This window comes from Pelophylax lessonae (assembly GCF_965119305.1).
Source record: "Pelophylax lessonae genome assembly, chromosome: 5".
Taxonomy (NCBI): Eukaryota; Metazoa; Chordata; class Amphibia; order Anura; family Ranidae; genus Pelophylax; species Pelophylax lessonae.
In genome coordinates this window covers 497,752,057-497,775,412 of record NC_138772.1, presented here as the reverse complement: position 1 = coordinate 497,775,412, position 23,356 = coordinate 497,752,057, and the positions used below count along the sequence as shown (strand labels likewise).

Genomic DNA, 23,356 nt, shown 5'->3' with positions numbered 1-23,356 from the left:
ATATATAACCCTACCAGCAATAGACTAAAAGATGATATCTGCAGATTGAGCAAAACAAATCGTCCATCCGGATCAAGGGAAACATCCAGTAATCTAAACGGAAAAGACTTATGGATAAGAATACTAACTCCACGAGCGTGCGTAGAGAACGTAGAGTGGTAATGATGCCCAACCCATGATTTCTTGAGAGCTAGCGTTCGAGTACCCAGCAAGTGGGTCTCCTGAAGGACACATATATGGGGATTAAAAGATTTTAAATATTGGAACACTAAGGATCTTTTCTGCGGGGAATTCAAACCCCTAGTGTTCCAAGAAATCACCCTTAAAGAGTCCATAACCACTCATAAAACGGTGTATTAAAGGATAATGAATAAGTAATAAGAAGCTGCTCCATTTGGTATTCATCTGCATTCTTAATAGAAATTTTGGTATATATATATTTGTGTGCCAATAAAAAAAAAAAAAAAAAAAAAAAAAAAAAAAAGGGAAAAAATTAACTAATAATACAATAACAGAGTAATGATCAAACATCCCCAGCCCCCCCACCCCACCCATCTCCCCAAAATTGGAGAGGGTTTGTATCCCACCCACCGCGGACCTCATAGTCCACCCTAGAGGGTAAGTGTCAAAAAAGGCACTATACTACCCCCCCCCTCCCCCTTAAGAGAAAAAAAAAAAAAAAAGGGGGAGAGGGGAGAGAACTCCGGCGTTCAAAAAGGACAAAAATAGTTATATATCAACTCACCCAGATATCGGATAAAGTCTGGGAAAGTAAACTGTATGGAAAAAAAAAAAAAAAAAATACATATACATATATATTGTCATTAACCATATATATATTATAAATTATCACAATTTATCATGGATTACAGTTTTCCAGGAAGTCAAAAAAAAAAAAAAAAAAAAAAAGAAAACTTTTTTTTTCCAAGTCCAGTCTTACTTATGTGTCTCGAGCCAGGATAACACTTCTTTAGGGGATGAAAAAAAACGCACTTGTTCACCATCTTGAACCCGCAATTTAGCCGGGAACAAAGTACTATATTTCAACCCCTTTTCTCTTAACTTAAAACGGGCTTGATCAAACGATTTCCTCTGACGTTGTGTTTCGACAGAATAATCTGGAAAAATAAAAAGTTTACCACCCTCGTATTTCACTTCACCCTGAGAGCGGGCCGCTCGTAAGACAGTGTCCCGGTCTCCGTAATGTAGGAACCTAAGAATAAATGTGCGAGGAGGGGAGCCAGGAGGGCCTCGTTTCACTGGTATCCGATGCGCACGTACCACTGAGAAAAAAGCAGAGAACTTAGCTTCTGGAAGGATGGACGGGAGTAAGTGCTCAATAAAGGTTACCGGGTTTACACCCTCTGACCCCTCCGGGAGACCAATAATCCGTAGATTGTTCCTGCGATTGCGATTCTCTGCATCCTCTGCTCGTATCTCCAGCTGCTTAACCCTAGCTTCAAGCCGCTGAACATTTGAGTTGTAACCTTTCTGTACGTCCTCTACCCCTGAGACCCGCGTTTCCATCTCGGTAACTCTGTCTCGAAAAGTATCAATATCTTTACGAATGAGTCCAATCTCTGATTGTACACTATCAATTTTTGAGGTCAAGGCTGTCTTACAGTCTACTATGGCATGCATAAGTGTCTCTAAACTTGCAGGCGACTCTGCGACCCTGATCGCTGTTGTCTGGTCTGTCTGAGATGCCATAGTTATTGTAGATTTGGACGGTGGGGTCACCGCTACAACTGCACGGCGTGTCTGTACACCCCCCTTATTTTTTGGCATTCCTCCCCCCCAAATGAAAAAAAAAAAAAAAAAAGGAGGGGGGGGGGGGAGGAGAAGACAACACTCAATTCCTTTTCTTTCCTTTCCTTTTCTTTTCCCCCTCCTCTCCCCTTCCCTAGAGTAATATGGCTAGGAGATTGGGAGGTTTAAGTCCATCCAGTCTTGATATCAATCTGCTATGTTGGTTTTATTGCATAAGTTGTTAATGAATAAAATCAGCGGTTCACTGCGTAAACATATGCTGTGTATAAAGAGTAAAAGATAATTGGAGTGACAAACTGACAAGCTAGCAGTATGCGGTGGAATATGCTTAGATGCTAGCAGTATGCGGTGGAATGTGCTTAGATGCCGGGGGGGAAGGAGAGAAAAAAGGCATTTAAAAGGCATTTAAGTGAGTAGAAAGGAGGATATATCCAGTTTGACCATTGCTCACTGTTTTACTCCAACCAATCCCCTACTCACAGGATCCCAGCTTGTCAGTGTCCATAGGAGGGCATGGGATAACTATCCAGTGTCCAGTACAAGCAGTACAAGCAGTCCAGTCACTACAGGGCAAGTCTACTCGGCTTGCTTCCTTAGTGCTTCCTTAATACTGTGCCCGAGGGTCCTAGCAAAAAAAAAAAAAGAAGGAAGGGAATATACCCAGCGGGTCCACAGAGGTCCACAAGGAGCCGTGCAGCCTACCTGTCGTCCAGTCTGCACACAGCCTGTGCACCGCGGCTCCCACCACTCACACTGCTCTAGGTGGTTCGGTCTCTCCTGTCACACAAGCCCCAGGCAACACTGCGGCATCCGACTCCGGCTCCATACTGCATTCTCGAAGGAGGATGAAGGAGCAGACAAACCGCACAGCACAGGTGGTCAGGACACAGCCGCACGCTGTCCACAACGGCTAATACAGCCAACGCTGGATGTTCCTCCGCCCTCCGCTACCCCCCCCCGCTCAGGAGACCAGCATCAAGGATCCGTGCAGCCGCGCATCAGAGGGGTCGGCCTGGGTGAGTCATGAGGATACACGCCGGAGTCGGGAGCTCAGTTAGAACACGTCTGCTCCCAGCGCCATCTTAGACTCCCAAGGGTGTGTTTTTGTAGTCCTAACACACTTCCTGTTTGCTTCTTCATAGAAACAATGTAGTGAATAAACAATGTCACCCTAGGACAGGAAGTGTGTTCCTTGTATAATTACCAGGTGAAAATAAAGAGGAAAGAGCCTAAAATATAAATAAAAAAATAAAAAAGTTTAGCTATCACATATTCAATGGGTATAAGAAAGAATCACCCCCCCCCCATCCCCCTTTTTAAAAATAAATAATCACCCCCCTATCCCATCCCCCTTTTAAAAATAATCACCCCATCCCCCTTTTAAAAATAAATAAATAACATTTTATTTCTTTGCACCCGGAAATGAAGACACACAGCTTTTGTTTTTATCCAGCTGTTTTTACCCAGTGCAACTTATAACATCCAAGTGAAGGACATAACACCAACATGTCAGAAAAAAAAAAAAAAAAAAGAAATCCAAAAATTGAATAACAGAGTTGGAAAAGATCACCCCCTCCAAAAAATGACTCGTAAACTCAATCAGGTGTAGCTAATTACCTTCCCAATGGCACACAAAGCCATTTGACTTTCAATTGTGATCAGCTGTGGTCATTTTGATTAGCTCAGGGTGAAAAGAGCTTTCCTGGACCATTTCAGTCCCTGTAGCGCAACTGAAGCAAACCATCAACTATGGGTGGCAAACCACTGTGAAAAAATCTTCAGGATAAAGTTGTGGACAGACACAAGTCAGGAGATGGATACAAAGCAATTTCAAATGCTTGATCAATGTCTAGAAGTACAGTCAAGTCTATTATTAAGAAGTAAATGATAATATATATTTAGCGCAAATCTAACAAAATAACTGATGGGTTTGCCAGCTTAACACTCCGAAGCCAAAACACAATACCTTTTTATAAATACATACAATCATTCAAGTAGTGCAGCGCAAACATTAAAATGCTAATAAACTATGAAATCCATAAATTCATAAATAAATCATGAAAAAGTCCATCTCATAAAATTCACATATCCTTGACCGCTGTCAATAAGTTCTTCCAACTGGGGAATGCAGGCGCCACTGTTAGAATCTCTCCACCACATTCATCGCTTTAAGCTGGATGAAAGAGCCAGGAGGAAACTAGTCAGAGAGGCTACCACGAGGCCTACAGCAACTTTGAAGCAGTTGCAGGAATTTGACAGAGTGGTCAGTGTGTGCATGTAACCACAATCTCACAAATGTGGCTTGTATGGGAGGGTTGCAAGAAAAAAGCCACTCCTCAAAAAAGGCCACATGCAGTCATGACTGTCCTTTGCCAAAATGCACCTTGAAGATTTTGAGGCCTCATGGAAAAAAGAGCTATGGTCACATGAAAGCAACATTTAATTATTTAATAATAGAACTACTTTGGTGGTGTAGAAACTGGAGGCTCATTGCCACATCCTAAATAAGTGAAACCGAGAAAAGAGGGCCCCACAGGGATTTTTAAGGCATTGGCCAACCAGGTTCCATTAATGCAAAAAAAGTAAGAAGTGTTGAAAATCAACAGATTTTATTTAAACCATAATAAAATGATGAATATTATCACCAGATATAAAGTTTAAGAACAAAGGTGCAGACACAACAGGTACAGACATAATATCATAGATCATAACAAAAAAATTCTCATGGTCTGGAACATGGGGTCGGTCCCATGAGATAAAGAGGCCAGACCGGAACATCATTCACAGAAATATCCCAAAATGTTTCCAAATCTGATACAATTTCTTCTTCAGGGATAGATCAGAGCACATTCTAGTTTTCTAAAAGGTTGGTAAATGGTAACGTTAGTGTTTTACAAGGGTGAATACACCGGTATAGAACATCCAAATTCAAAATAACAATTGGCAGTACTCCCGGTATTTCAGTGTGTCAATATGAGTGGTAGCTTCAACCTCCTAGGCATCCTCCTCTTACAGCTATGAGAGGAAAAAACAGCAGAGTGGGAGATTAGTGAGGAGAGCCCGGAGCAGCGATGTAATGAAGGTATTTCCCACTATTCTATTACAAAAACACACACTGGACATTGTATAAAACACTAATAAAGTGGATTCTAGGATTTTAATGACCCTAAACTAGGTTCACACGGGATTCCTGGCAGGCAGGGAAGGGAAGACCGCACATTACAGCTAAGAGACCTACCCCACATGTTCAGTACCAGATTTCTGTCAAAAATGGTCTTTATTTTTCAAAGCTTTAAATGTACAAAATATCGGCCAATACCAATATGCAATGGCCAAAATATCAGTATCGGCAATGAAAAAAATGATTTTGGTTTGATCCCTAGTTACAATCCCTGTTTTGTTTTCATTTTTTCTAGCTGCCTTTACCTCACTGTTTTCTTATTTTCTGTCCTGGAAACACAACCGGTGTCAGAGAAGGATCTCAGCTCCTCCCCTCTGCAGTGTACACAAAAGCGCCGGTTATTAGATTAGAATAGTGTGAAATACCTTTGTTACATCTCCCGATCTGCTGTCCTTCTCTCCTCCCCCACTGACAGCTGGGGGTCACGGAAGGGCCAAGCGGCGATGTATTGAAGGTATTTCACACTATTAGATTACAAAAACACACACTGGACATTATATAAAACACTAATAAAGTGGATGCTAGGAGTTTACATACACTAATATTATACAGTAATATCGGCAATATCGATAACCTCTGGGACCGATACTGATATATCGGGGAAAGTGCATATCGCCCTCGATATATCAGCCTTGCCGATAATCGGTCGATTCCTAGTTGTAACCATTCCCTAGGCTGGGCCTTTTTAAAATGTCTACAATCATTTTCAGCCATATTTAAGCATTTGGACAGAATTGCGGTCTTCGCGCTGTGCTGGTGTCCTGCCTCAGCAGTATTTTTATATATGTAATTCTTCCTGTAGACAACTGGTGGAAAAGCATGGACCCTAATGTGAGTGGCTAGGATTCGAAATGTAGTCCGCCTGCAGAATTTTAAGCTCATAATGTGGTGTTCCCAGAATAGTAGATTAGAGGGGAACAGAGAGTTGTGCACAGTGCAGCGAGGCATGCTGTGATAAGAAACTCAAGTCGGTGCAGCCTGTCTTTTCTGTATGTGATTTTTGATAAACATGTAGCTTAACTGGAGGATAACCTTAACAATGCATTTCTGTTTTAGGACTCGGCTTTAGGAAAACCTATAGAAGTTTTCAGATTCCCAAGTGACCTGAGTGCCTATGACAAACGTCTGTGCTCCTCCATGCACTTTACATCGTCCAACTGGGTGACCCTATCTGACGGGACAGGTACCCTCTACCTAGTTCACATTGCAAAGGCTGAACATCCCTCTGGAAAATGGGAAGTAAGTATTCTGCTCTACATACCCCATTCATCTCCATAAGTTTTAGGAAAGACAAACTGTCCTTGGTGGCTACTTCATATTTTTGTGACAGAGGATAAAAGCAAGGTCATCGTTTACTGTGTATTGTGTGTAGTTTTTCAATCTGATTTGAAGTATTATGAGTCTAACTCTAGTTTTAAAAAATAATAAATTATTTGGTCAAGAGCTTAAAGTGATCCCATCAGAGGGTTCCCAAAACCTGCATTTGTGGTACTCTGAAGAAAGCAGCATTATACTTGCCTATCTGGTGGCTCATTTTCAGAAACTTCACTTTGTAGCAGAACTACTGGCACTGATCCTATTTGGGCTGGTCAAATAGGTCTCCCTGCTGGATGGCATGGTTCCTCCTACTGACCCCTAGTCACTGTAGGACACAGTAGTGATGCAAGGGTTTGTGGGAAAAACCACCACAGCAGCCAGCAAGGGACACAATTGGGTTGATTTCCTAAAGGTAAATAGTCTTTGTGCTGCAAGTGCAGTTGCTCTAGGGGAACATGCAAGGAAAATAAAAAAAACTGCATTTCTCTTTCGTTCATTGACCGACATAGCTGGGTTATACTGCCCCCTTCAGGAGTAGGACACTAGGCAGAAAAAGTATGACTATGCCTCTCGGCTATAGGTTTTTTCTGCCCAGTCAGGAGTAAGGACCTAGTTCCTTGCTGGAAACTCTGGTCCTGGCAATTTTTTCTTTTTAGATAGAGATGTTTCCCCTGGTTTTTTCCTGTGAGATCTACAATCAACTACCGGACTGGGCGATGGGCTGGATAATCTAGATTCAGTGGTCACCCCAGCCTGGCCAGCGAGCGCATGCAGACCTCTGCTCCGTGCTAGGTCGGCCGTGACATAGCTCCACCGGGGACTAGCCTTGAGAATTAAACGCCTCTTGAGGTCACATACGACTGGGTCTCAGCCCAAGTCACAGTGTTCCTCCTGGCCGACAGCCCCCCCATTTCGATGGTCAGGGGTTCTGTCTGGAACGATGCCTGTCTGGTTCCTGGTATGGAGAGTAGCTGCCCCCCCTCCCCCTCCTTGGGATGATCGGACCCCTGGGTTCCCCTCCTTCGCATCAGGCACCCCCCTTTATCAGTCCCCCCAACCTACCCCTCTCCACTTATGCTGGGGCTGTGTGGGTGGTCTGGTCCACCTCCCGGGGGGGGCAGGGGAGCTATTCTGGCAATGAGGGGGGCTGGCGATGGGGAGGTGGTGCGCGACCAGACGATCGGCTGTGCGGGGGGGGGCTGTACCTGGTGGGGGCTCCTACCAGGCCCCCCCCTCCTGCCTGGGTCTGTCCTTGATGCCTTTGGATCACTCCAGGGTACCTGGGAACCTCATGATGCTGTCATTTTGTTGTAGCCTTGTGCTGCAATGCACGGCAGCCATGTTTGTGTAGTCCGGCAGCTATTTTACTGTGGTCTGCCATAGAAAACAGTGCTAAGCAATGTCTGTGGAGCCTTCTGGGTGGCATTTTCAGCAATGGGAGCCCCTCCTTATCCCTTGGTGCTTACTCTTAGATCCTTTCGTTTCCGGATCACCTCTTCTGCAGTGCAGATTCTCCTGGTGGCTGCGGTGCCTGGTTTCTGCTGGTTGGTGAGTCTGGTGGGGTCCTCTCCCTCTCTGCTGATGGATCGATTAGTGCTCTGTGACTAGCAACCGGGTGGTGCTGCAAGAGCGGCTGTGGCTGTCCCTTAACAGTGTTTACACTTTTTTGTGGGGTCCCCCTGGTGACTCATGGAGTGTTTGGAGCACATCTTCCCAGCTGATCCCCTCTCTGGGGCTGCGGAGCCCTCCGAGTCCCATCCGTCCATCGATGCACTGACAGCGGTCCCGGAGTCCTTTGTGTCCCAGGTGGAGGTGGCTTTTGCGCAACAGGCTGGCATAAAGCATCCTGTGCCTCATCTATCTCATCAGATTCTGAATCTAATTCAGCCGCCATAGACCTAGGTCACCCTGCTGGGTCTGCGACCATGCTCCCTGAACCCTCTGATAGTAAGGAGGATTCCTCCTCTCCTGCAACTGCTCTCTGTGCTTGAGTCTAAAAGTTGGAGGACGCAGCTGCGACAGAGGCGCAGGTTCCCTTTGGCACTCGCAAGCCATCCAGAGTGGCAAAGGTGTTCCCTTTTCCCTCATGTTTTGACAGAATTGTCACTAAAGTGTGGGCACGACCAAAGCATCCCCTTGGGGTCCCTAAGCAAGTTGCTAGGCAATATCCCTATAAGGAGTCCCTTCTTAAGAAGTGGACTGTTCCACTTCCACTGGCAGGCAGATTACCTCAATCGGTAGGCGTTGGACCAAGCTGAGTTGTCCATTCTTCCGGAGGTGTTTCATCAGTTGTTCCTCCAGTGAGGCATCCCCGAGGCGTCTTGGCTCAACAGAAAGGTTCAGTGGTTTGTGGCTCAGTCTCAGGATCCTCTGGCGGATGCCACAGATGAACTGGTGGCCCCGTGGGGTCAGTATCGTCTGATTTACGTCTTCCCTCCTCTCAAGCTTCTTCTAAGACTTCTACGCAGGATCGAGGCAGAAGGGATTCTGGTCATCTTAGTGGCCCCGGACTCGCCTCCACTGGCTTGGTACACCGATCTGGTGCGGCTGGTTGCCGACTTTCCTTGGAAGCTTTCTCTCAGGGAGGATCTGTTGTCCCAAGGACCAATCTTCCATCCTGCTTTACAGTTGCTGGCTTTGATGGCTTGGCTGTTAAATGCCAGGTGCTGATGGATAGAGGTTTGTCTGAGTTGGTGATTCCAACTCTGTTAAAAGCTTGAAAATCTTCTTCTAGGAAGATCTACCATCGTACGTGGAACACTTACATTGTGTGGTGTGAGTCTCTTGGGGTTCATCCTCACTCTTTTTCGGTGGCTCAGATCTTAACCTTCCTTCAACAGGGGGGGTTAAGCAGAAACTGGCCTTGAGTACTATCAAGGGTCAGGTGTCAGCCTTAGCGGTCTTCTTTTAACGGCCCTTGGCCACATACTCCCTAGTGCGTACTTTTTTTTCAGGGAGTGATGCACTTGACCCCTCCAGTGCGGTCTCTGTTGCCGCCTTGGGCCCTCAATTTGGTGCTTTCAGCCCTCCAGAAGCCTCCTTTTGAGAATCTTTGGGAGATTCCCCTGCTTATGCTGTGCCAGACGGTGGCCTTTTTGGTGGCTTTCACCTCTGCGCTTAGGGTTTTGGAATTGATGACGTTACCCTGTCGCTCACCTTGGTGGTTCACAGTGATAAGGTGGTTCTTCGCCCCTATCCGTCGTTCCTTCCTCAGGTTGTCTCTGATTTTCATTTGAATGAAGACATTTTATTGCTTTTCCTGTGTCCCAGGCCAAAACGTCCGAAGGAAATTGCTTTGCATGCCTAGAATGTGGCCCGGATCCCCTCAGATCTAGAGCAGCTGCACTTGCAGTGCACTTCTAGTGCACAGTATATTTGCCTTTAGTAAATCAACATTAAAGTTCCACAAACCTGGAAGTGTGTATCAAATTGGTGCTTGAATTTCTGCTACAAAGTGAACCATCAACAAATGGGCCACCAGACAGTTAAAGCGGTTGTAAAGTGTCAAGGTCTTTCACCGTAATGCATTCAATGCATTAAGGTGAAAAACCTTCTGTGCTGAAACTCTCCCCCCGACCCCCCCCCCCCCCACACTTTTTTCTTACCTGAGCCCTATCTGATCCACTGATCCAGCAATGTGAACTCCAGCTGCTGTCGCTCTCCTAATTGGACAGATTGATGGCAGCAGGAGAAAAAAATTATGGTGCCACGCCCCTTCTCCTTTGACAGCCTGTGTAATGAGACACATGCACGAGCCTGTGTGAAGGGGGCGTGTCTGCTGCTGCTCTGTACTTCGCTGTGAGCTGTGTCAGAGATCGAAGCCAAGTTTACTTTCACTTTCCTCTCCTCTGGGGATATAGGTACAAAGCTGATAGAGAGACACATCAGAGAGATCGAGACATCGGAGAGGGAGACTTCAGAAAGGGGAGACCGCAGAGAATACAGATAGACTCTGTGATTAGGTGGGGGGGAATAGTGTGATATTAGGTCTCCACCCCACAAACTTTGGTGCTATGCAATGCCCACAGATAGGCAGATTTCTGAGGGCTAAAACCAGATAAGGATCACTTTTGAGAGGTACACACAATGTGAATTGGGTTATAACAACATTATCTACTAAACTGCAAAAGAATGGTGTTTTGAGGTATAATGTTATTTTCTTCACAGGCCTCTTCTGTTGTAATTGTGTTTTTTTTTTTTTTTTTTTTTTTTTTTTTTTTTTTTTATTGAGTTTCATAGAAAGTTCTACATCATTGTAATAAAAACCTCAGTGTTTTTAACATGGAACATAGCAAAACAACATGTATTGCATAGCATGTAGAATAATAGTTATTATATGTCGGTCATGACTATACAGTGCGCTTAGTTATTTCTGGAATCATTGAATACGTTATCATATACAACTCTGAGGCCAGGGCAGCAACCCCCTAACCCCCCCCCCCCCCTGCCACGACACCCCATTTGGGAACAAATCATGTCATAGGGTAGGAGGCAGTACCCAGCCCCAGATTCACAGATCCATACTTCATTTGGGCTGTGCTAATGCATTCCAGCTGATAGGGTCTCCCTGATTTTCCCCAGGGAGGGCAGCCAGTGAGACTAGAGTTGACAGGGTGAGGGAGAGAGATACCTAGGAAAGTCTCGAAGAGGACGAAGTGGGTTCAACGAGAGGTGAAAATTAGGAAGTGGGGTCAGCGAAAAGGTGAAAATTAGAGTATAGTGTTCTGCATAATTTGGCTAGGGTCCACATCTGGCTGTCTGGTCTGGACACGACTTTATATCAATGCTTGTGGGCACTGCCTGCTAAACAGGTTTGTGTTTCTGGTTATACGTGATTAATACTCCTGGATTGTGACAACCAGGGTGCCCATTGTCTGAAAAACTTGTTGCTTCGTAGATGGGTTTTGGCGAATAGCTATTCCATTTGACAATGCTCATTCAGGGTGGAGATGAGGGAGGTAATAGATGGAGGGGCTGGGTCTTTCCAGGCTCCAGCTAGTACTATGTGGGCTTCAATTAGAATGTGTTGCGGAATAGGGGTGTATGATGCGGGCCAGAGGTTGCACTCCAGACCAAAGAGAGCCATCTGCGGTGATAGTTGTCTGTTGATGTTGGTCGTGTCTGAGATCAGGGTAGATCCTTTCTCCCAGTAAGGCCCAATGCGTGGGCAGTTCCACCAAATTTGGAATATGTCACCAATAGAGTCCCCATTTCTCCAGAGTTTTGGAGAATGGGTTGTGGAGATGCGGGCCAGTCTTTCTGGGGTGTAGTACCATTTCTGGAAGATCTTCATAATATTTTCCCTGTGGGATACGTTTTTGGATACGGAGGTGGGGAGCTTGATGGCTCGGTTCCACGTTTCTGGTGATAGGGAAATTTGGAGGGTTGATTCCCAATATCTCATATTGTAGTGTTTGTCTATGGTCTTTGGTCTAGATAGGAGGTTATATAGGAGGTTATATATAAAGGAGATTCCTTTAGTGTTGGTAGTAGAAAAAAGGTGAAATGAGAGCAGTTCCTTGGAGGTTTTTTCCAAGTTAGTAGTAAGCATGGAGAGGATATGTCATATCCTGAGGAAGATATAAAAGTCTTTACTGGATAAACCGTAAGTTCTGGATAGTTGTTGGAAGCTTTTGAGGTTTTGTTCACAGAAAAGGTCTCCAATTGACAAGATTCCTGCTTTAGACCAGTGTTGAATATTTAGGTCCGGGGAGAGTAATTGTGAAGATAGGAATGGTAGAAGCCAAAGTGTGTTGTGATGTGTTCCTTTATGCGTTTTATATAGGGTTCTTCATACTGATGTGGTAGCATTTATGATGGGCAAAAAAAAGTGGAGGCCCGAAAAATCCATCCAGATAGCTGCCAGTAACAGGTGTGGGGCCCATCCAATTGCAGTGGTTTCAATTTGAAGCCAAGATGTAGTGGGTTTTGTTGACCACCATTGTTTTGCCTGGTCCAGAAGCACTGCTTTGTAATACTTCTTGATGTTGGAAGCCCCCAGACCAGTAAAAGCTGTGGGGGTTTTCAATAGTGAGGCTTTTAGTTGGGGCCTACGGGCTGCCCAAATGAAGGAGTTTATAGATTGTTGGATTTTGTCGAGGTCCGCTGTAAGTAGTGGGAGCGGTAAAGTCCTGAAGAAATAAAGGATATGTGGGAGGAGGAACATCTTAGCCAGGGCTATACGTCCAGCCCAAGATGTCCTCCTATTAACCACAGATGAGCTTACAGAGTGAAGTTTCTGATGCAGAGCAGGGAGGTTTAATCAGACAAGAGCTGTAGAGGGGGATGTGAGCTGAATGCCCAGATATCTCATAGTAGAAGGGGCCCAGGAGAAAGAGATTTTGGATCTATCTGATTTAATAGGCGGTGTGGGCGCTGCTCCGATCATGGAGGATTTCAAATTTTTTTTTTTGTACATGGAGATCTCCCTAAAGTCAGCTAGGGTTTGGCATAACGGAGGCAGGGCCTATTTTGTGGTGTGTCTCCAACTTGTATACCGGTTATAAGGGGGTTAGATCTAATTGCGTTTGCTAGGGTTTCTATGACTAGTGCAAAAATTAGGGGTGAGAGGGGGCACCCCTGTCGCGTGCCATTGAAGATTGTGAACACGTCCAGAAAGTACCCCTGACATACTTACTCTAGCTCTTGGGTTGGTATAAAGGCCCATTATAGCTCATAGTAGTTTGCCTTCTATGCCAAATTTTTGCAGGACAGCCTCTAAGTACCCCCAATGGACCCTATTGAACTCCTTCTCTGTGTCAAGTGAGATCAACAGAGAAGGCATTCGATGATACTCGGCCCAGTGGATGAGGTCCACAAAGTGACGAGTGCTATCTGAAGCTTGTCGTCGGGGGATAAATCTCACTTGATCAATATGTAACCGTTGAGTCATGTGCTGAGCTAAGCGAGTGGCAATTAATTTTGGTGTATATTTTGAGGTCTGTGTTAAGTAAGGAGATGGGGCAGTAGTTAGCTGGGTCATGTGGGGGTTTGCCTGGTTTGCGTATTGCGGTTATGCTGGCTTCCAGGGATTCTGGTGGGCTGTCTCCGGCCTCTAGGAATCTATTAAAAGATTCACATAGATGGGGTGGCTAATTGGTCGCTAAAAGTTTTGTAGTAGTCGTTGCTGAATCCATCGGGACCCGGTGCCTTGTGTAGGGGAAGAGCTTTAATAGCTGCAAGGACCTCTGGTATTGAGAAAGGTTGGGAGAGTTCTGTGGCCTTCTCAGGTGTTAGCAAAGGGAGATCCACAGGGGAGAGAAAGTTCTGAATCAATGTACGGTCAGGTTTAGGCTCTGTTGGGGAGAGGTTTTAGGTTATACAGTTTGGAGTAGAAAGAGCCAAAACAGTTGGCCATGTCTTTAGGATTAAAGAGCCTTTTGCCTTGGGGGTCCAACATGTAGGTGTTTTTAGTTTGTGCTGCTCTGTATTTGTATTGTTGTGCTAGTAATTTCCCTGCCTTATTACCTTGAGAGTACCAACTGAGCTTTAGCCTTCTCAAGTAAAAATCGTAGTCATTTAGTAGGAATGAGCTTAGTTCAGACCTCAGTTTGTGTAGTTCATTATGTGTGCTCTCTCATGGGTTTTGTTTGCTGCGCATATGGAGGGTTCTTATATCAGTTAGGAATTTATTCATAGCAGCGCTACGTTTTCTTTTCTCCTGGGCTCCCAACCTCCGTAAAGTTCCCCTGATTAGTATTGTGGGCATTCCACAAAATAGTAGGATTAGAGATTGAGCCAAGGTTGAGGTTAAAGAAATCTCTAATCGCAGAACTGACCTGCTCCCTATTTCCTGTACCAGTAAGAAGGGAAGGATTCAAATTTTGTGTGATGTACCTGGAGAGGATAAGACCAGCATAATTGATGTCGGGGCATGGTCGGACCATGAAATCCCACTAATTGTGGGAGTACAGTATTTCACAAATGTGAGTACACCCCTCACATTTTTGTAAAAATTTTATTATATATTTTCATGTAACAACACTGAAGAAATTACACTTTGCTACAATGTAACGTAGTGAGTGTACAGCTTGTTTAACAGTGTAAATTTGCTGTCCCCTCAAAATAGCTCCACACACAGCCACAGCCGCATGCGTTGCTGAGATCTACGTGATTTTGCGCAGACGAGCCGCCCTGCCGCGGTATATTTGCGTGGGGCATTGGCAAGCGGTTAAAAGCCAAATCACTATATTGGAAAAAAAAATAAACGCACATTTTTTGACAGGTAAAAATATATGCGCGCGTGTGTGTGTTTTTTTTTTTTTTTTTTTTTTTCAGGAGATCATGGGTACAGTGTCTGGCTCCTGTAGACTCTCAGGATAGCTGTCTGCCCATACCGCTGATACAGGCAGGCAGTTACTTGAGAGCAGGAAGATCAATGGACTACGAGGACGCTCGCCATTCATTGAGAATTACATGCAGTCATCTGCAATGGCTGACGGTACTTGTAGTCTGTTCATTCACAGGAAACTGTGAATAAAAAATGCAGACATGTGGGCGGAGCCCTGCACAGCCACGATGTTTTCAAATTGTAACAGTGGGTGAACTTCTCCTTTTTAACTTTAAATTTAAACCTTTAACTTTGCTTCCCATCTTTCCTTTATATTGCAGCTCAGGTTTAATCAAGAACTCGGAGATCCATTCATTGTACTTCACAGCATCCTCTTTGTCCAGGAAGGAGTACAGATAATTGATGTTCTTTTGCTGAACTTAGAAAAAGATGATCTGGATGTTAAAGGGAGTGGATTCCATGTCTCTCTAGAGTGGATATCAATAACACTGCCAAATCAAGGTAAATGCTTCCTGGTATAATTACCCAGTAGACAAATGCTTAGTATTAGAAAAGTAAATCATTACTGTGAAGGAAAAGGATATGGGCAACTCATTTTGTTTGTTTTCCAGCAGTAAATATATTTTGGAAAGTTTTTTTTGAAGGTATCCAGTTTTATGTTCTACTCTAGTTCAGTGTGTGTTCTGTTGCTTACTATTTTACCTTGCTTACTGATTATGAAAGTGTGTGAGTGCCGGTTCACACTTGTGCGATGCGGGAACACTGCGAATATGCAGCGTGTTCCCGCATCGCATCCACACATCTGGCAGTTCACACTGCCATATGCGATACGCAGGGGGTGTCAATTATAAGTTAACGACACCCCCAGTTACGATCTGCAAGTTCTCACAGAATCGGATCGCACAAGTGTGAACCACTGTGCGATCCGATTCTGATGCGGCTCAAAAAAAAGCCTCATGTGCGAGTTTGCTGCGGATGCGCTACGAATTCAGCCATACAAAGTGTATGGCCGAACTCGCATCCGCACATGAGATCGCATGTAATGAAGGAGCAGTGCGCTCCGAATTACATGCGATCTCGCAAACCGCACAAGTGTGAACCGGCACTTAAGGCTAGGTTAATGGAGTCTTGAGTGTGAAATGCTCAACTATTATTCATTATCTCAGAACACAATTTTAAAACTTGTTTTCTCTCTTACGTCCTCTGACAGTCGCCGCCCACTCATACAGTCTTCACTACTGGGTATTGGTCTTATCCACAGGAGTAAGCTAGGCAGAAGATTTTGTTAGAAACATTCACAAAAAACTTTGCATAGACTCACCTATAGGGGGCTGTCCCTCTGGTCCAATACCCCCCTGCTAGCAGCATTCCCAATTCAGTTTGTCTTTTGCCTAGTTAGGAGTAGGCAGGCTTCCCTTGGCTGGGGCTGCAGTCTCAGCCTTTGCTTCTTAATTTTTATTTCTGCTAAGTGATTTTTCTTTACACTGATAGCTTTTTATTTGTTCCTGCGCTTAGTTAGTCAGACTTCGGCGTGCGGGTTCAAAAGTTCCGCATGGAATCCCTGCGATCGGTGGTGGTCTCCCTGAGCCCGGGAGATTTCCTGGCTTCCATCGACCTCAAGGATGCGTATTTACACAACCCCATTTACGAAGGTCATCAGAGGTACCTCCGATTCGCATTCGCGGAGGAGCATTATCAGTTTGTGGCGTTGCCTTTCGGTCTCGCTTCGGCTCCAAGGGTGTTTACCAAGGTGTTGGCTCCTGTCCTGGCCCTGTTGCGGGCGCAGGGGATTGCAATCCTTGGGTATCTGGACGATCTCCTGTTAAGGTCGAGTTCCAGTTCAACTCTATTGCGCGATCTGTCAACCACGGTTCAGACGCTCCAAGAGTTCGGGTGAACAATCAATTTTCAGAAGTTGACACTGTCTCCTGTTCGCCTCCCTTACCTGGGGATGGTTCTGGACTCCGCCCAAGCCAAGATTCTGGCCAGGTGGGACAGGCATCCTCAGTCCTTGGAAAGGAGGATATCTTTGAGCCACCGAGTCAGAACGGATCTTCTGTGGTGGCTCCAATCTCTGGCTCTGACGGAAGGGAAATCCTTCCGGCTGTTGTTATGGACGGTGATAACCACGGACGCCAGCCTGTCGGGCTGGGGTGGTGTTCTGGGCAATTTGGGGAATCCTCTCTACCAATAAATGTCTTGGAACTGAGAGCGATCAGGCACTTTTTGCTCCGTTGGTCGGATCGGCTTCGGGGGCCTCCCTGTGCGTGTGCAGATGGACAACGCAACTGCGGTGGCTTACATCAATCACCAAGGGGGCACCAGGAGTGCCCGGGCGGCCGAGGAAGTGGCAGAGATTCTGTCCTGGGCCGAGACGCATGTCTCGACGCTTTCGGCAGTTCACATTCCAGGTGTGGAGACCTGGCACGCCAACTATCTGAGCCGTCAGACCCTGGACCAGGGGGAATGGTCACTACACCCGGAGTTGTTTCAGATGCTGTGTGCGCGATGGGGATCCCCGGATGTGGATCTGTTCGCGTCTCGTCTAAACAACAAGGTGGGTAGGTTCGTGGCAAGAACCGAGCGATCCTCTGGCAGACGTCTCAGACGCGCTGGTGGTGCCTTGGAATCGGTATCGTCTGATTTATGCCTTCCCCCCGATTCAGTTGTTGTCCAGGTTCCTTCGCAGGTTAGTCTCGGAACCATGTGGCATGTTTATCAAGGACGACATCGGAAGTGACCCGACGCTGCTGAACACGTACTTGCTACGAAACGCGTACAGCGTGTCGCAATCACTTTCGGTATCGAGAGCGAGGTCCGGACCGCATCGCGCTCCACTCGCAACGCTACAACGCTCGTTTTTGCTCACCAATTTGTGAGTACCTCTCTTATGTATATGGATGAATAAACCCTGTTCATACAATATCACACTATATGCCTTTTTATTATCTTGGTACCCCCACTCCATTGGCACGAGTGTTACCCCGTGGACCTAGGACCCCTACTGCCCACTGTTTAGGTCAGGATCCCATTAGGCTTCAACCACCCTCCTCAGGAACCCTCATCTCACGGGACCCACACAGAGACCACGCAGGACGTGTATACCTGGGACCGGAGGAGGACACCGGGAGCCATTCATTGGACTACCACCTTTACCCGCTCTATACCCCTGTGTGGGGTGGGTACTTCTGGTGAGTGTTCCTTTTACCAGAGGGGTCACGTAGTACCTCACCGCCCACCACGGGGTCACCCACCACAGGTGTACATTAGAAGATTATCACTGGCTATTTATTTTGGACCTTTTCCAATCACTGATATTTATATATCTCCACAATTGCCACTCCACCCTATAGGTGTATATAGACTATATGGTCATATTTGGACTAATTTTCTTTTCTTTTTGGATCACTATTTATTTACGAATTGATTTGGTCACCAATATTTATTTATTTGTCACCAACACTTATGCACAGCACTTTAATTGAGTAGGTATATATATTGTATATCTTTGTTCTGTTTTTGTTTTTGGATTTTCTATTTCTTTTTCTAAGTCCTGTGCCCACCAATATTATTTACAGATATCAGTGCACGTGGCACTTTATATCATTGGCACTTAGACTTATACCAATATTCATTCTTTATTTGTATATCCAACACATCTGCAGTTCACTACACTAACGACATCACCTAATGACCACAGTTGCACCAGTCACTTTATATATACACTATCCTTGTTTTTTTTAGAGTGCAATATATTTATTTAGCACATCAGCACTTTATTAGCACCTCAATACTCACTCCATTAGGCAGCGCCATTTCCCTATCCTTTTTTATACTCTTTTATAGTTCTCGGGCTATATTCTAGGGAGGCTGCAGCCGTAACACTTTTTAATACCCTTTACCCAAACGGACCACAAGCGCGGAGTTTCTTACTTATTCAAATTCCTTGATCCGCACCTTTATTCAAGGGGCTCCCCCTAGGATGGCACCCTTGCCTCCTTGGGACTTGAATTTGGTTCTGTCCGTTTTGCAACGTCCTCCATTTGAGAACATCCGGGAGATTCCTCTGCCTGCACTGTCACGGAAAGTCTCCTTTCTGGTGGCGATCACATCTGCTCGCAGAGTGTCGGAGTTGGCGGCCCTATCTTGCCGCTCTCCCTACCTGGTTGTTCATAGGGATAAGGTGGTCTTGCGACCTCATCAATCTTTCCTTCCAAAGGTGGTGTCCATCTCAATGGGGACATTGTCTTGCCTTCGCTGTGTGCGAATCCTAAGCATCCTAAGGAGTTTGCCTTGCATTCCTTGGATGTAGTCCGGGCGATCAGGGTTTACCTGTCATCTACTGAATCCTTCAGAAAGTCAGATTCTCTTTTTGTCCTTCCTGAGGGACCTTCGGAAGGGTATGGCTTATTCGCTTAAGGAACGGGTTCCACTCTTCCCTGTCACGGTGCACTCTACCAGAGTGGTGAGTGCGTCTTGGGCCTTTCGCCATCAGGCGTCGGTGTGCAAAGCGGCGACTTGGTCGTCCGTGCACACCTTTACTAAATTTTACAAACTTGATGTTTTGGCATCGGCAGATGCCTCCTTTGGCCGCAAAGTTCTGAGTGCGGCAGTGCCTTAGGGGAGACATGGCGTTTTTAGCCTGTCTCCCCCCCTGTTGGGTTTTTTTTCCCCCTTGGTTATTTTGCTTTCCTGGGTTTGTTCACTCCTGTTGAGCTTTCCTGTTGCCCAGTGGTTGCCTTTCTGGTTCAGATAAGGTTCTTTTCTGTGACCTGGGTGTGGCGTTGCCTTTTGAGACGGTTATGTTTCCCACCCCTCACATCTACACTGCTTTGGGACATCCCAGTAGTGAAGACTGTATGAGTGTGCGGCGCCTGTCAGAGGACGTAAGAGAAAATAGAATTTTTGTAAGAACTTACCGTAAAATTCTTTTCTCTGAGTCCTCTGACAGTTGCCGCCCCCCTCTTTTGGGGTTCATGGACTATCTACTGCTTGCTACCAAACTGAATTGGGAATGCTGCTAGGAACTGGGGTATTGGACCAGAGGGACAGCTCCCTATAAGTGTGTCTATGCAAAGTTTTTTGTGAATGTTTCTAACAAAACCTTCTGCCTAGCTTACTCCTGTGGATAAGACCAATACCCAGTAGTGAAGACTGTATGAGGGGCGGCGACTGTCAGAGGACTCTAGGAAAATAATTTTACGGTAAGTTCTTACAAAAATTCAAATTTTACTTGGTTTTCTCATCATTTTTTTTTTTTTATTTTTTTTTCACGGGCTCTTAAAAACCTCCATCAGCCTATTGTCTATTAAATTGTTTCTTGTAAAGCTGCTCATTAAGCCTAGGTTGACACTGATGCGTTGCGAGTTGAATCCGTTTTGCAGTGCGATTTTAAGGAGCAGCTCCAGCGCGAATTGATGCAATTCTATTGCTAGTTGGATGCAGTTTCTTTTTCACTTTCTCTCTCTCTCTCGTGCAAGCTCTCTTTCTCTCGCTTTCTCTCTCGCGTGCTTTCTCTCTCTCACGCGCGAGAGAGAAATTGTGTGTGCGCAAGAGAGAAAGCACGGTAGAGAGAGAGCTTTCTCTTTCTCTCTCACGTGCTTTCTCTTTCTCGTGCGCTTTCTCTTTCTATGCTAGGACATAATCCAAGGATAGGAGGTGAGGATCAAAGCAAAGACTTGCTGAAAATGTACTGAAATCGTGTTACTTTAGGACAGATAAGCTTTCTGCATGCGTTTTCCACTCAAGTCTGTGGAGCTATAAATCTCACCACACTAAACTCGTACATGACCCTTTTTTAAAAACGCATTGGATTTGCACTGCATATGTTTGATTGGCTTTCATAGAAACTCATGTTATTTCACTTGTCAGGTGATTCCATGCATTCTGGAATGCATCAGAAACTGCAACAGTGTGAACCAGTGCTATAACCTGCATCTATGTAGTCTTAAAGCGGAGTTCCACCCTGGATTTTTTTTTTTAATACCCCCGGGACAGTCAGGGCTAGTGCATTCCACAATGGCTAGCCTCTGATCTGTCCCGGGTTGCACTTACCGGTTAGGACAAATTCTTACCTTGCAAACGTCTTGTCCAGCGCTGCCATCTCAGATGTGGGCAGCTTGAAGCCAGCGAGATCCCCTTCGGCGTCTTCTTCCGCCTTCTTTGGTCCCACGATGCTCTGCGCCGGCCCCGCCGTCACTTCCGGGTCGCGCGCGTCATCCCTCTACAGCTACTGGGCATGCCCAGAAGCTGTTTAGAAGGGGATGACGCGCGCGACCCGGAACTGACGTCGGGGCCGGTGCAGGCGCAATGATTCCTGGGAGCTATGATGTTCAGCTCCCAGGAATCATTGCAGAGCCAGGAAGTGACGACGGGCCGCGGCCGAGGAAGAAGGAAGTAAGGTAAGTATTTTTTCTTCGCTACGAGGTAAGTAAAAAAAAAAAAAAATATGTGATTATCCATTTCTTTTTCAGGTGACCCGGAGCGAGAAGATGGAGGTAAGTATAAAAATATTGTGGAACTCCACTTTAACTGCTTTCTCTGGATTCTTACAATTATTGGGTCCAGTGTTCATTTCCAAACTACTTGCATTGGGTTTGTGCATTTGTATTTTCTCTGGGTGCTTCAGTTGACTATGACAACCCAAAACCATAAATAAAGGTTAATCCACTTTTGAGAATCCTGGAGGTAGAATGTGTATTTTTTTTAGCTGTGAGCCAGGGAAATTGGATTGTATTAGTGCCGGTTCACACTATTGCATCCACAGCACAGGTAGTTCACACTGCCATATGCGATACGCTGGGGGTGTCAATTCAAAGTTAACGACACCCCCAGATCAGATCGCATATCGCAGTGCGATCTGACAGTTTGCACAGAAATCGTATCGCACTGTTGTGAACCACCATGCAATCCGATTCTGCTGCGGACCAAAAAAGGGTCCTGTGCGTGTTCACTGCAATTGCGGTGCGAATTCAGCCATACAAACTGCATGGCTGAACTCGCACTGCACAGACATCGCATGTGATTTTAGGAGCAGTGTGCTCCGAATCATATGCGATGTCTGTGATCGCATTAGTGTGAACCGGCACTCAATCTCTGGGGCACGACTGATATGAATGATTCCATGTCTTCTGTAAAATGCATGCTTGATATGTTGATGCTGCATACTGTATGCATTTGAAATCCAAATGTGCTTATTAATGTTACAGTTAGCAAAGTTAAGGGAAAGTATAGACCTGTCTGGAGTTGAGACTAGTAATTAGGTTTGGAAAAGCAAATTTTGCTGTTCAAGTGGTTATACTGATTAGAAGCCATACAACCCAGGCTGATTACACACAAAGAAAAGGTATGCAGTGGCCATTATGATGTGCTTTTTTTTTTTCTTTGGTTTCCACAGCTGGGAAACTCAATTCAGCATATTGTGCTCTGATCCAGTATTCTTGACCAATCCATAGGAAATCATGTTTTCTTTATAGCTGCACATAGCTCTTTAAATATCCAGAGTTAGGCTGTGAACCACTAGCTAATGAGTTTCTGCATTTGGACCTTTTAAATGGTTGTGGTTGGGGCTTAGCACTAACTTGGACAGAGTTAAGTCCCAGTATATGACCTGGATCTGAGATCAAGGATTCTCCACATACATACAGGTACTGGCTTGAAGGTGAATATTGGTACTTGCAGGCTGCAATTTTCAGCATGTGGGTAGGGTGCAGCGTGGTGCGCCAGCAGCAAAGAATACACTCCGAGGCCAAGGTAAACAAAAACCGTATATTGTGACCATTCCAACAACATACAAACTGGTCCAGCAGAAAGGCACAGCTGACCTGAGCCACACAGTCAGTAGTAGAGCATCGAGATCCTGGACTGATGCAGACCGCTTCTGCAGCAAGGAGCGGTAATGCTGCCTGGCCGGTCCACACCCAAAGAGGAGGCTTCCTACGAAGAGAAGGCATAGTCCCTGCAATTTTCATGCTCCTTAAGAACCTTTCCCTGCAAGACAGGGAACCTGTTCCTATACTAACCACTCACATAAAGCTTGCCAAACTCAGGAGCCAGAGTCTTAGACTCTGCATGACCCTAGATGGCCTTCAAAGTCAAATCATCCAGCATTCGATTGGACAGCTGTCTCCCTGTGACTGCAAGAAGTCAAAGAGGAACTGAGTTGCTCACAACGTCCTTCTCATTCTTCATTTCACCTTCAGTTGAGGGCCGCCTACAGTGGGGGGATACAGGCTGCACCTTCTTACAAGCAGGCAGTTTATACAAATTGAAGCATCTCATAGAATCTCTATAATTCTCAGTTCCCATCCAAATCCAGCCATACCTTTAAAGCAAGACACGGGATGTATTCTAGTTAATGATTTACTAATCCTTCTGATTGAAGGAGAGCTCAGTGCCATACTCACATTGAAAAAAAAAAAAAACAGACAGGAGCATGGCCCATTGTAGCTGTCAGCCTCACAATGCTCATGGGACTTGTAGTTTCGCAGGGCTGCAATGATAGCAGACATGTACTTCTAGTGCTGGCCAATGAGAACCCACTCCACCATTCTCCTCAAGCATCATTCTCAGTGGCATAAGCAGCTTGTGGCTGGACCGTGTGTCGCGTGGGAGCGGAAACGTAATTTGAGGGTGTTCCTCTTTCTCAAGCTTGCCTTGTTTAGTAACTGTGAACTATTTGTAATCTACAAGTGGAAATGGGAGGCACGGACATCGGGATCTGACATTGCGTCACAGGCATTTGCCAACTGAAAGCCAAGGCTGGATTCCTCATATTTGGGATGCACACTTATAAAACC

General features: G+C 45.6%; 1 protein-coding gene across 1 annotated transcript in view; it reads left to right on the top strand.

Annotated features, from left to right (window-relative positions):
• The window catches only part of NUDCD1 (NudC domain containing 1), a 366,332-nt gene that overhangs the window by 94,072 nt on the left and 248,904 nt on the right, over positions 1–23,356 (top strand). The window contains exons 3-4 of the mRNA XM_082259772.1: positions 6,008–6,190; positions 14,879–15,059. Of these exons, the coding sequence (XP_082115898.1) occupies positions 6,008–6,190; positions 14,879–15,059 (364 nt within the window). The remainder of the gene's footprint in view (positions 1–6,007; positions 6,191–14,878; positions 15,060–23,356) is intronic.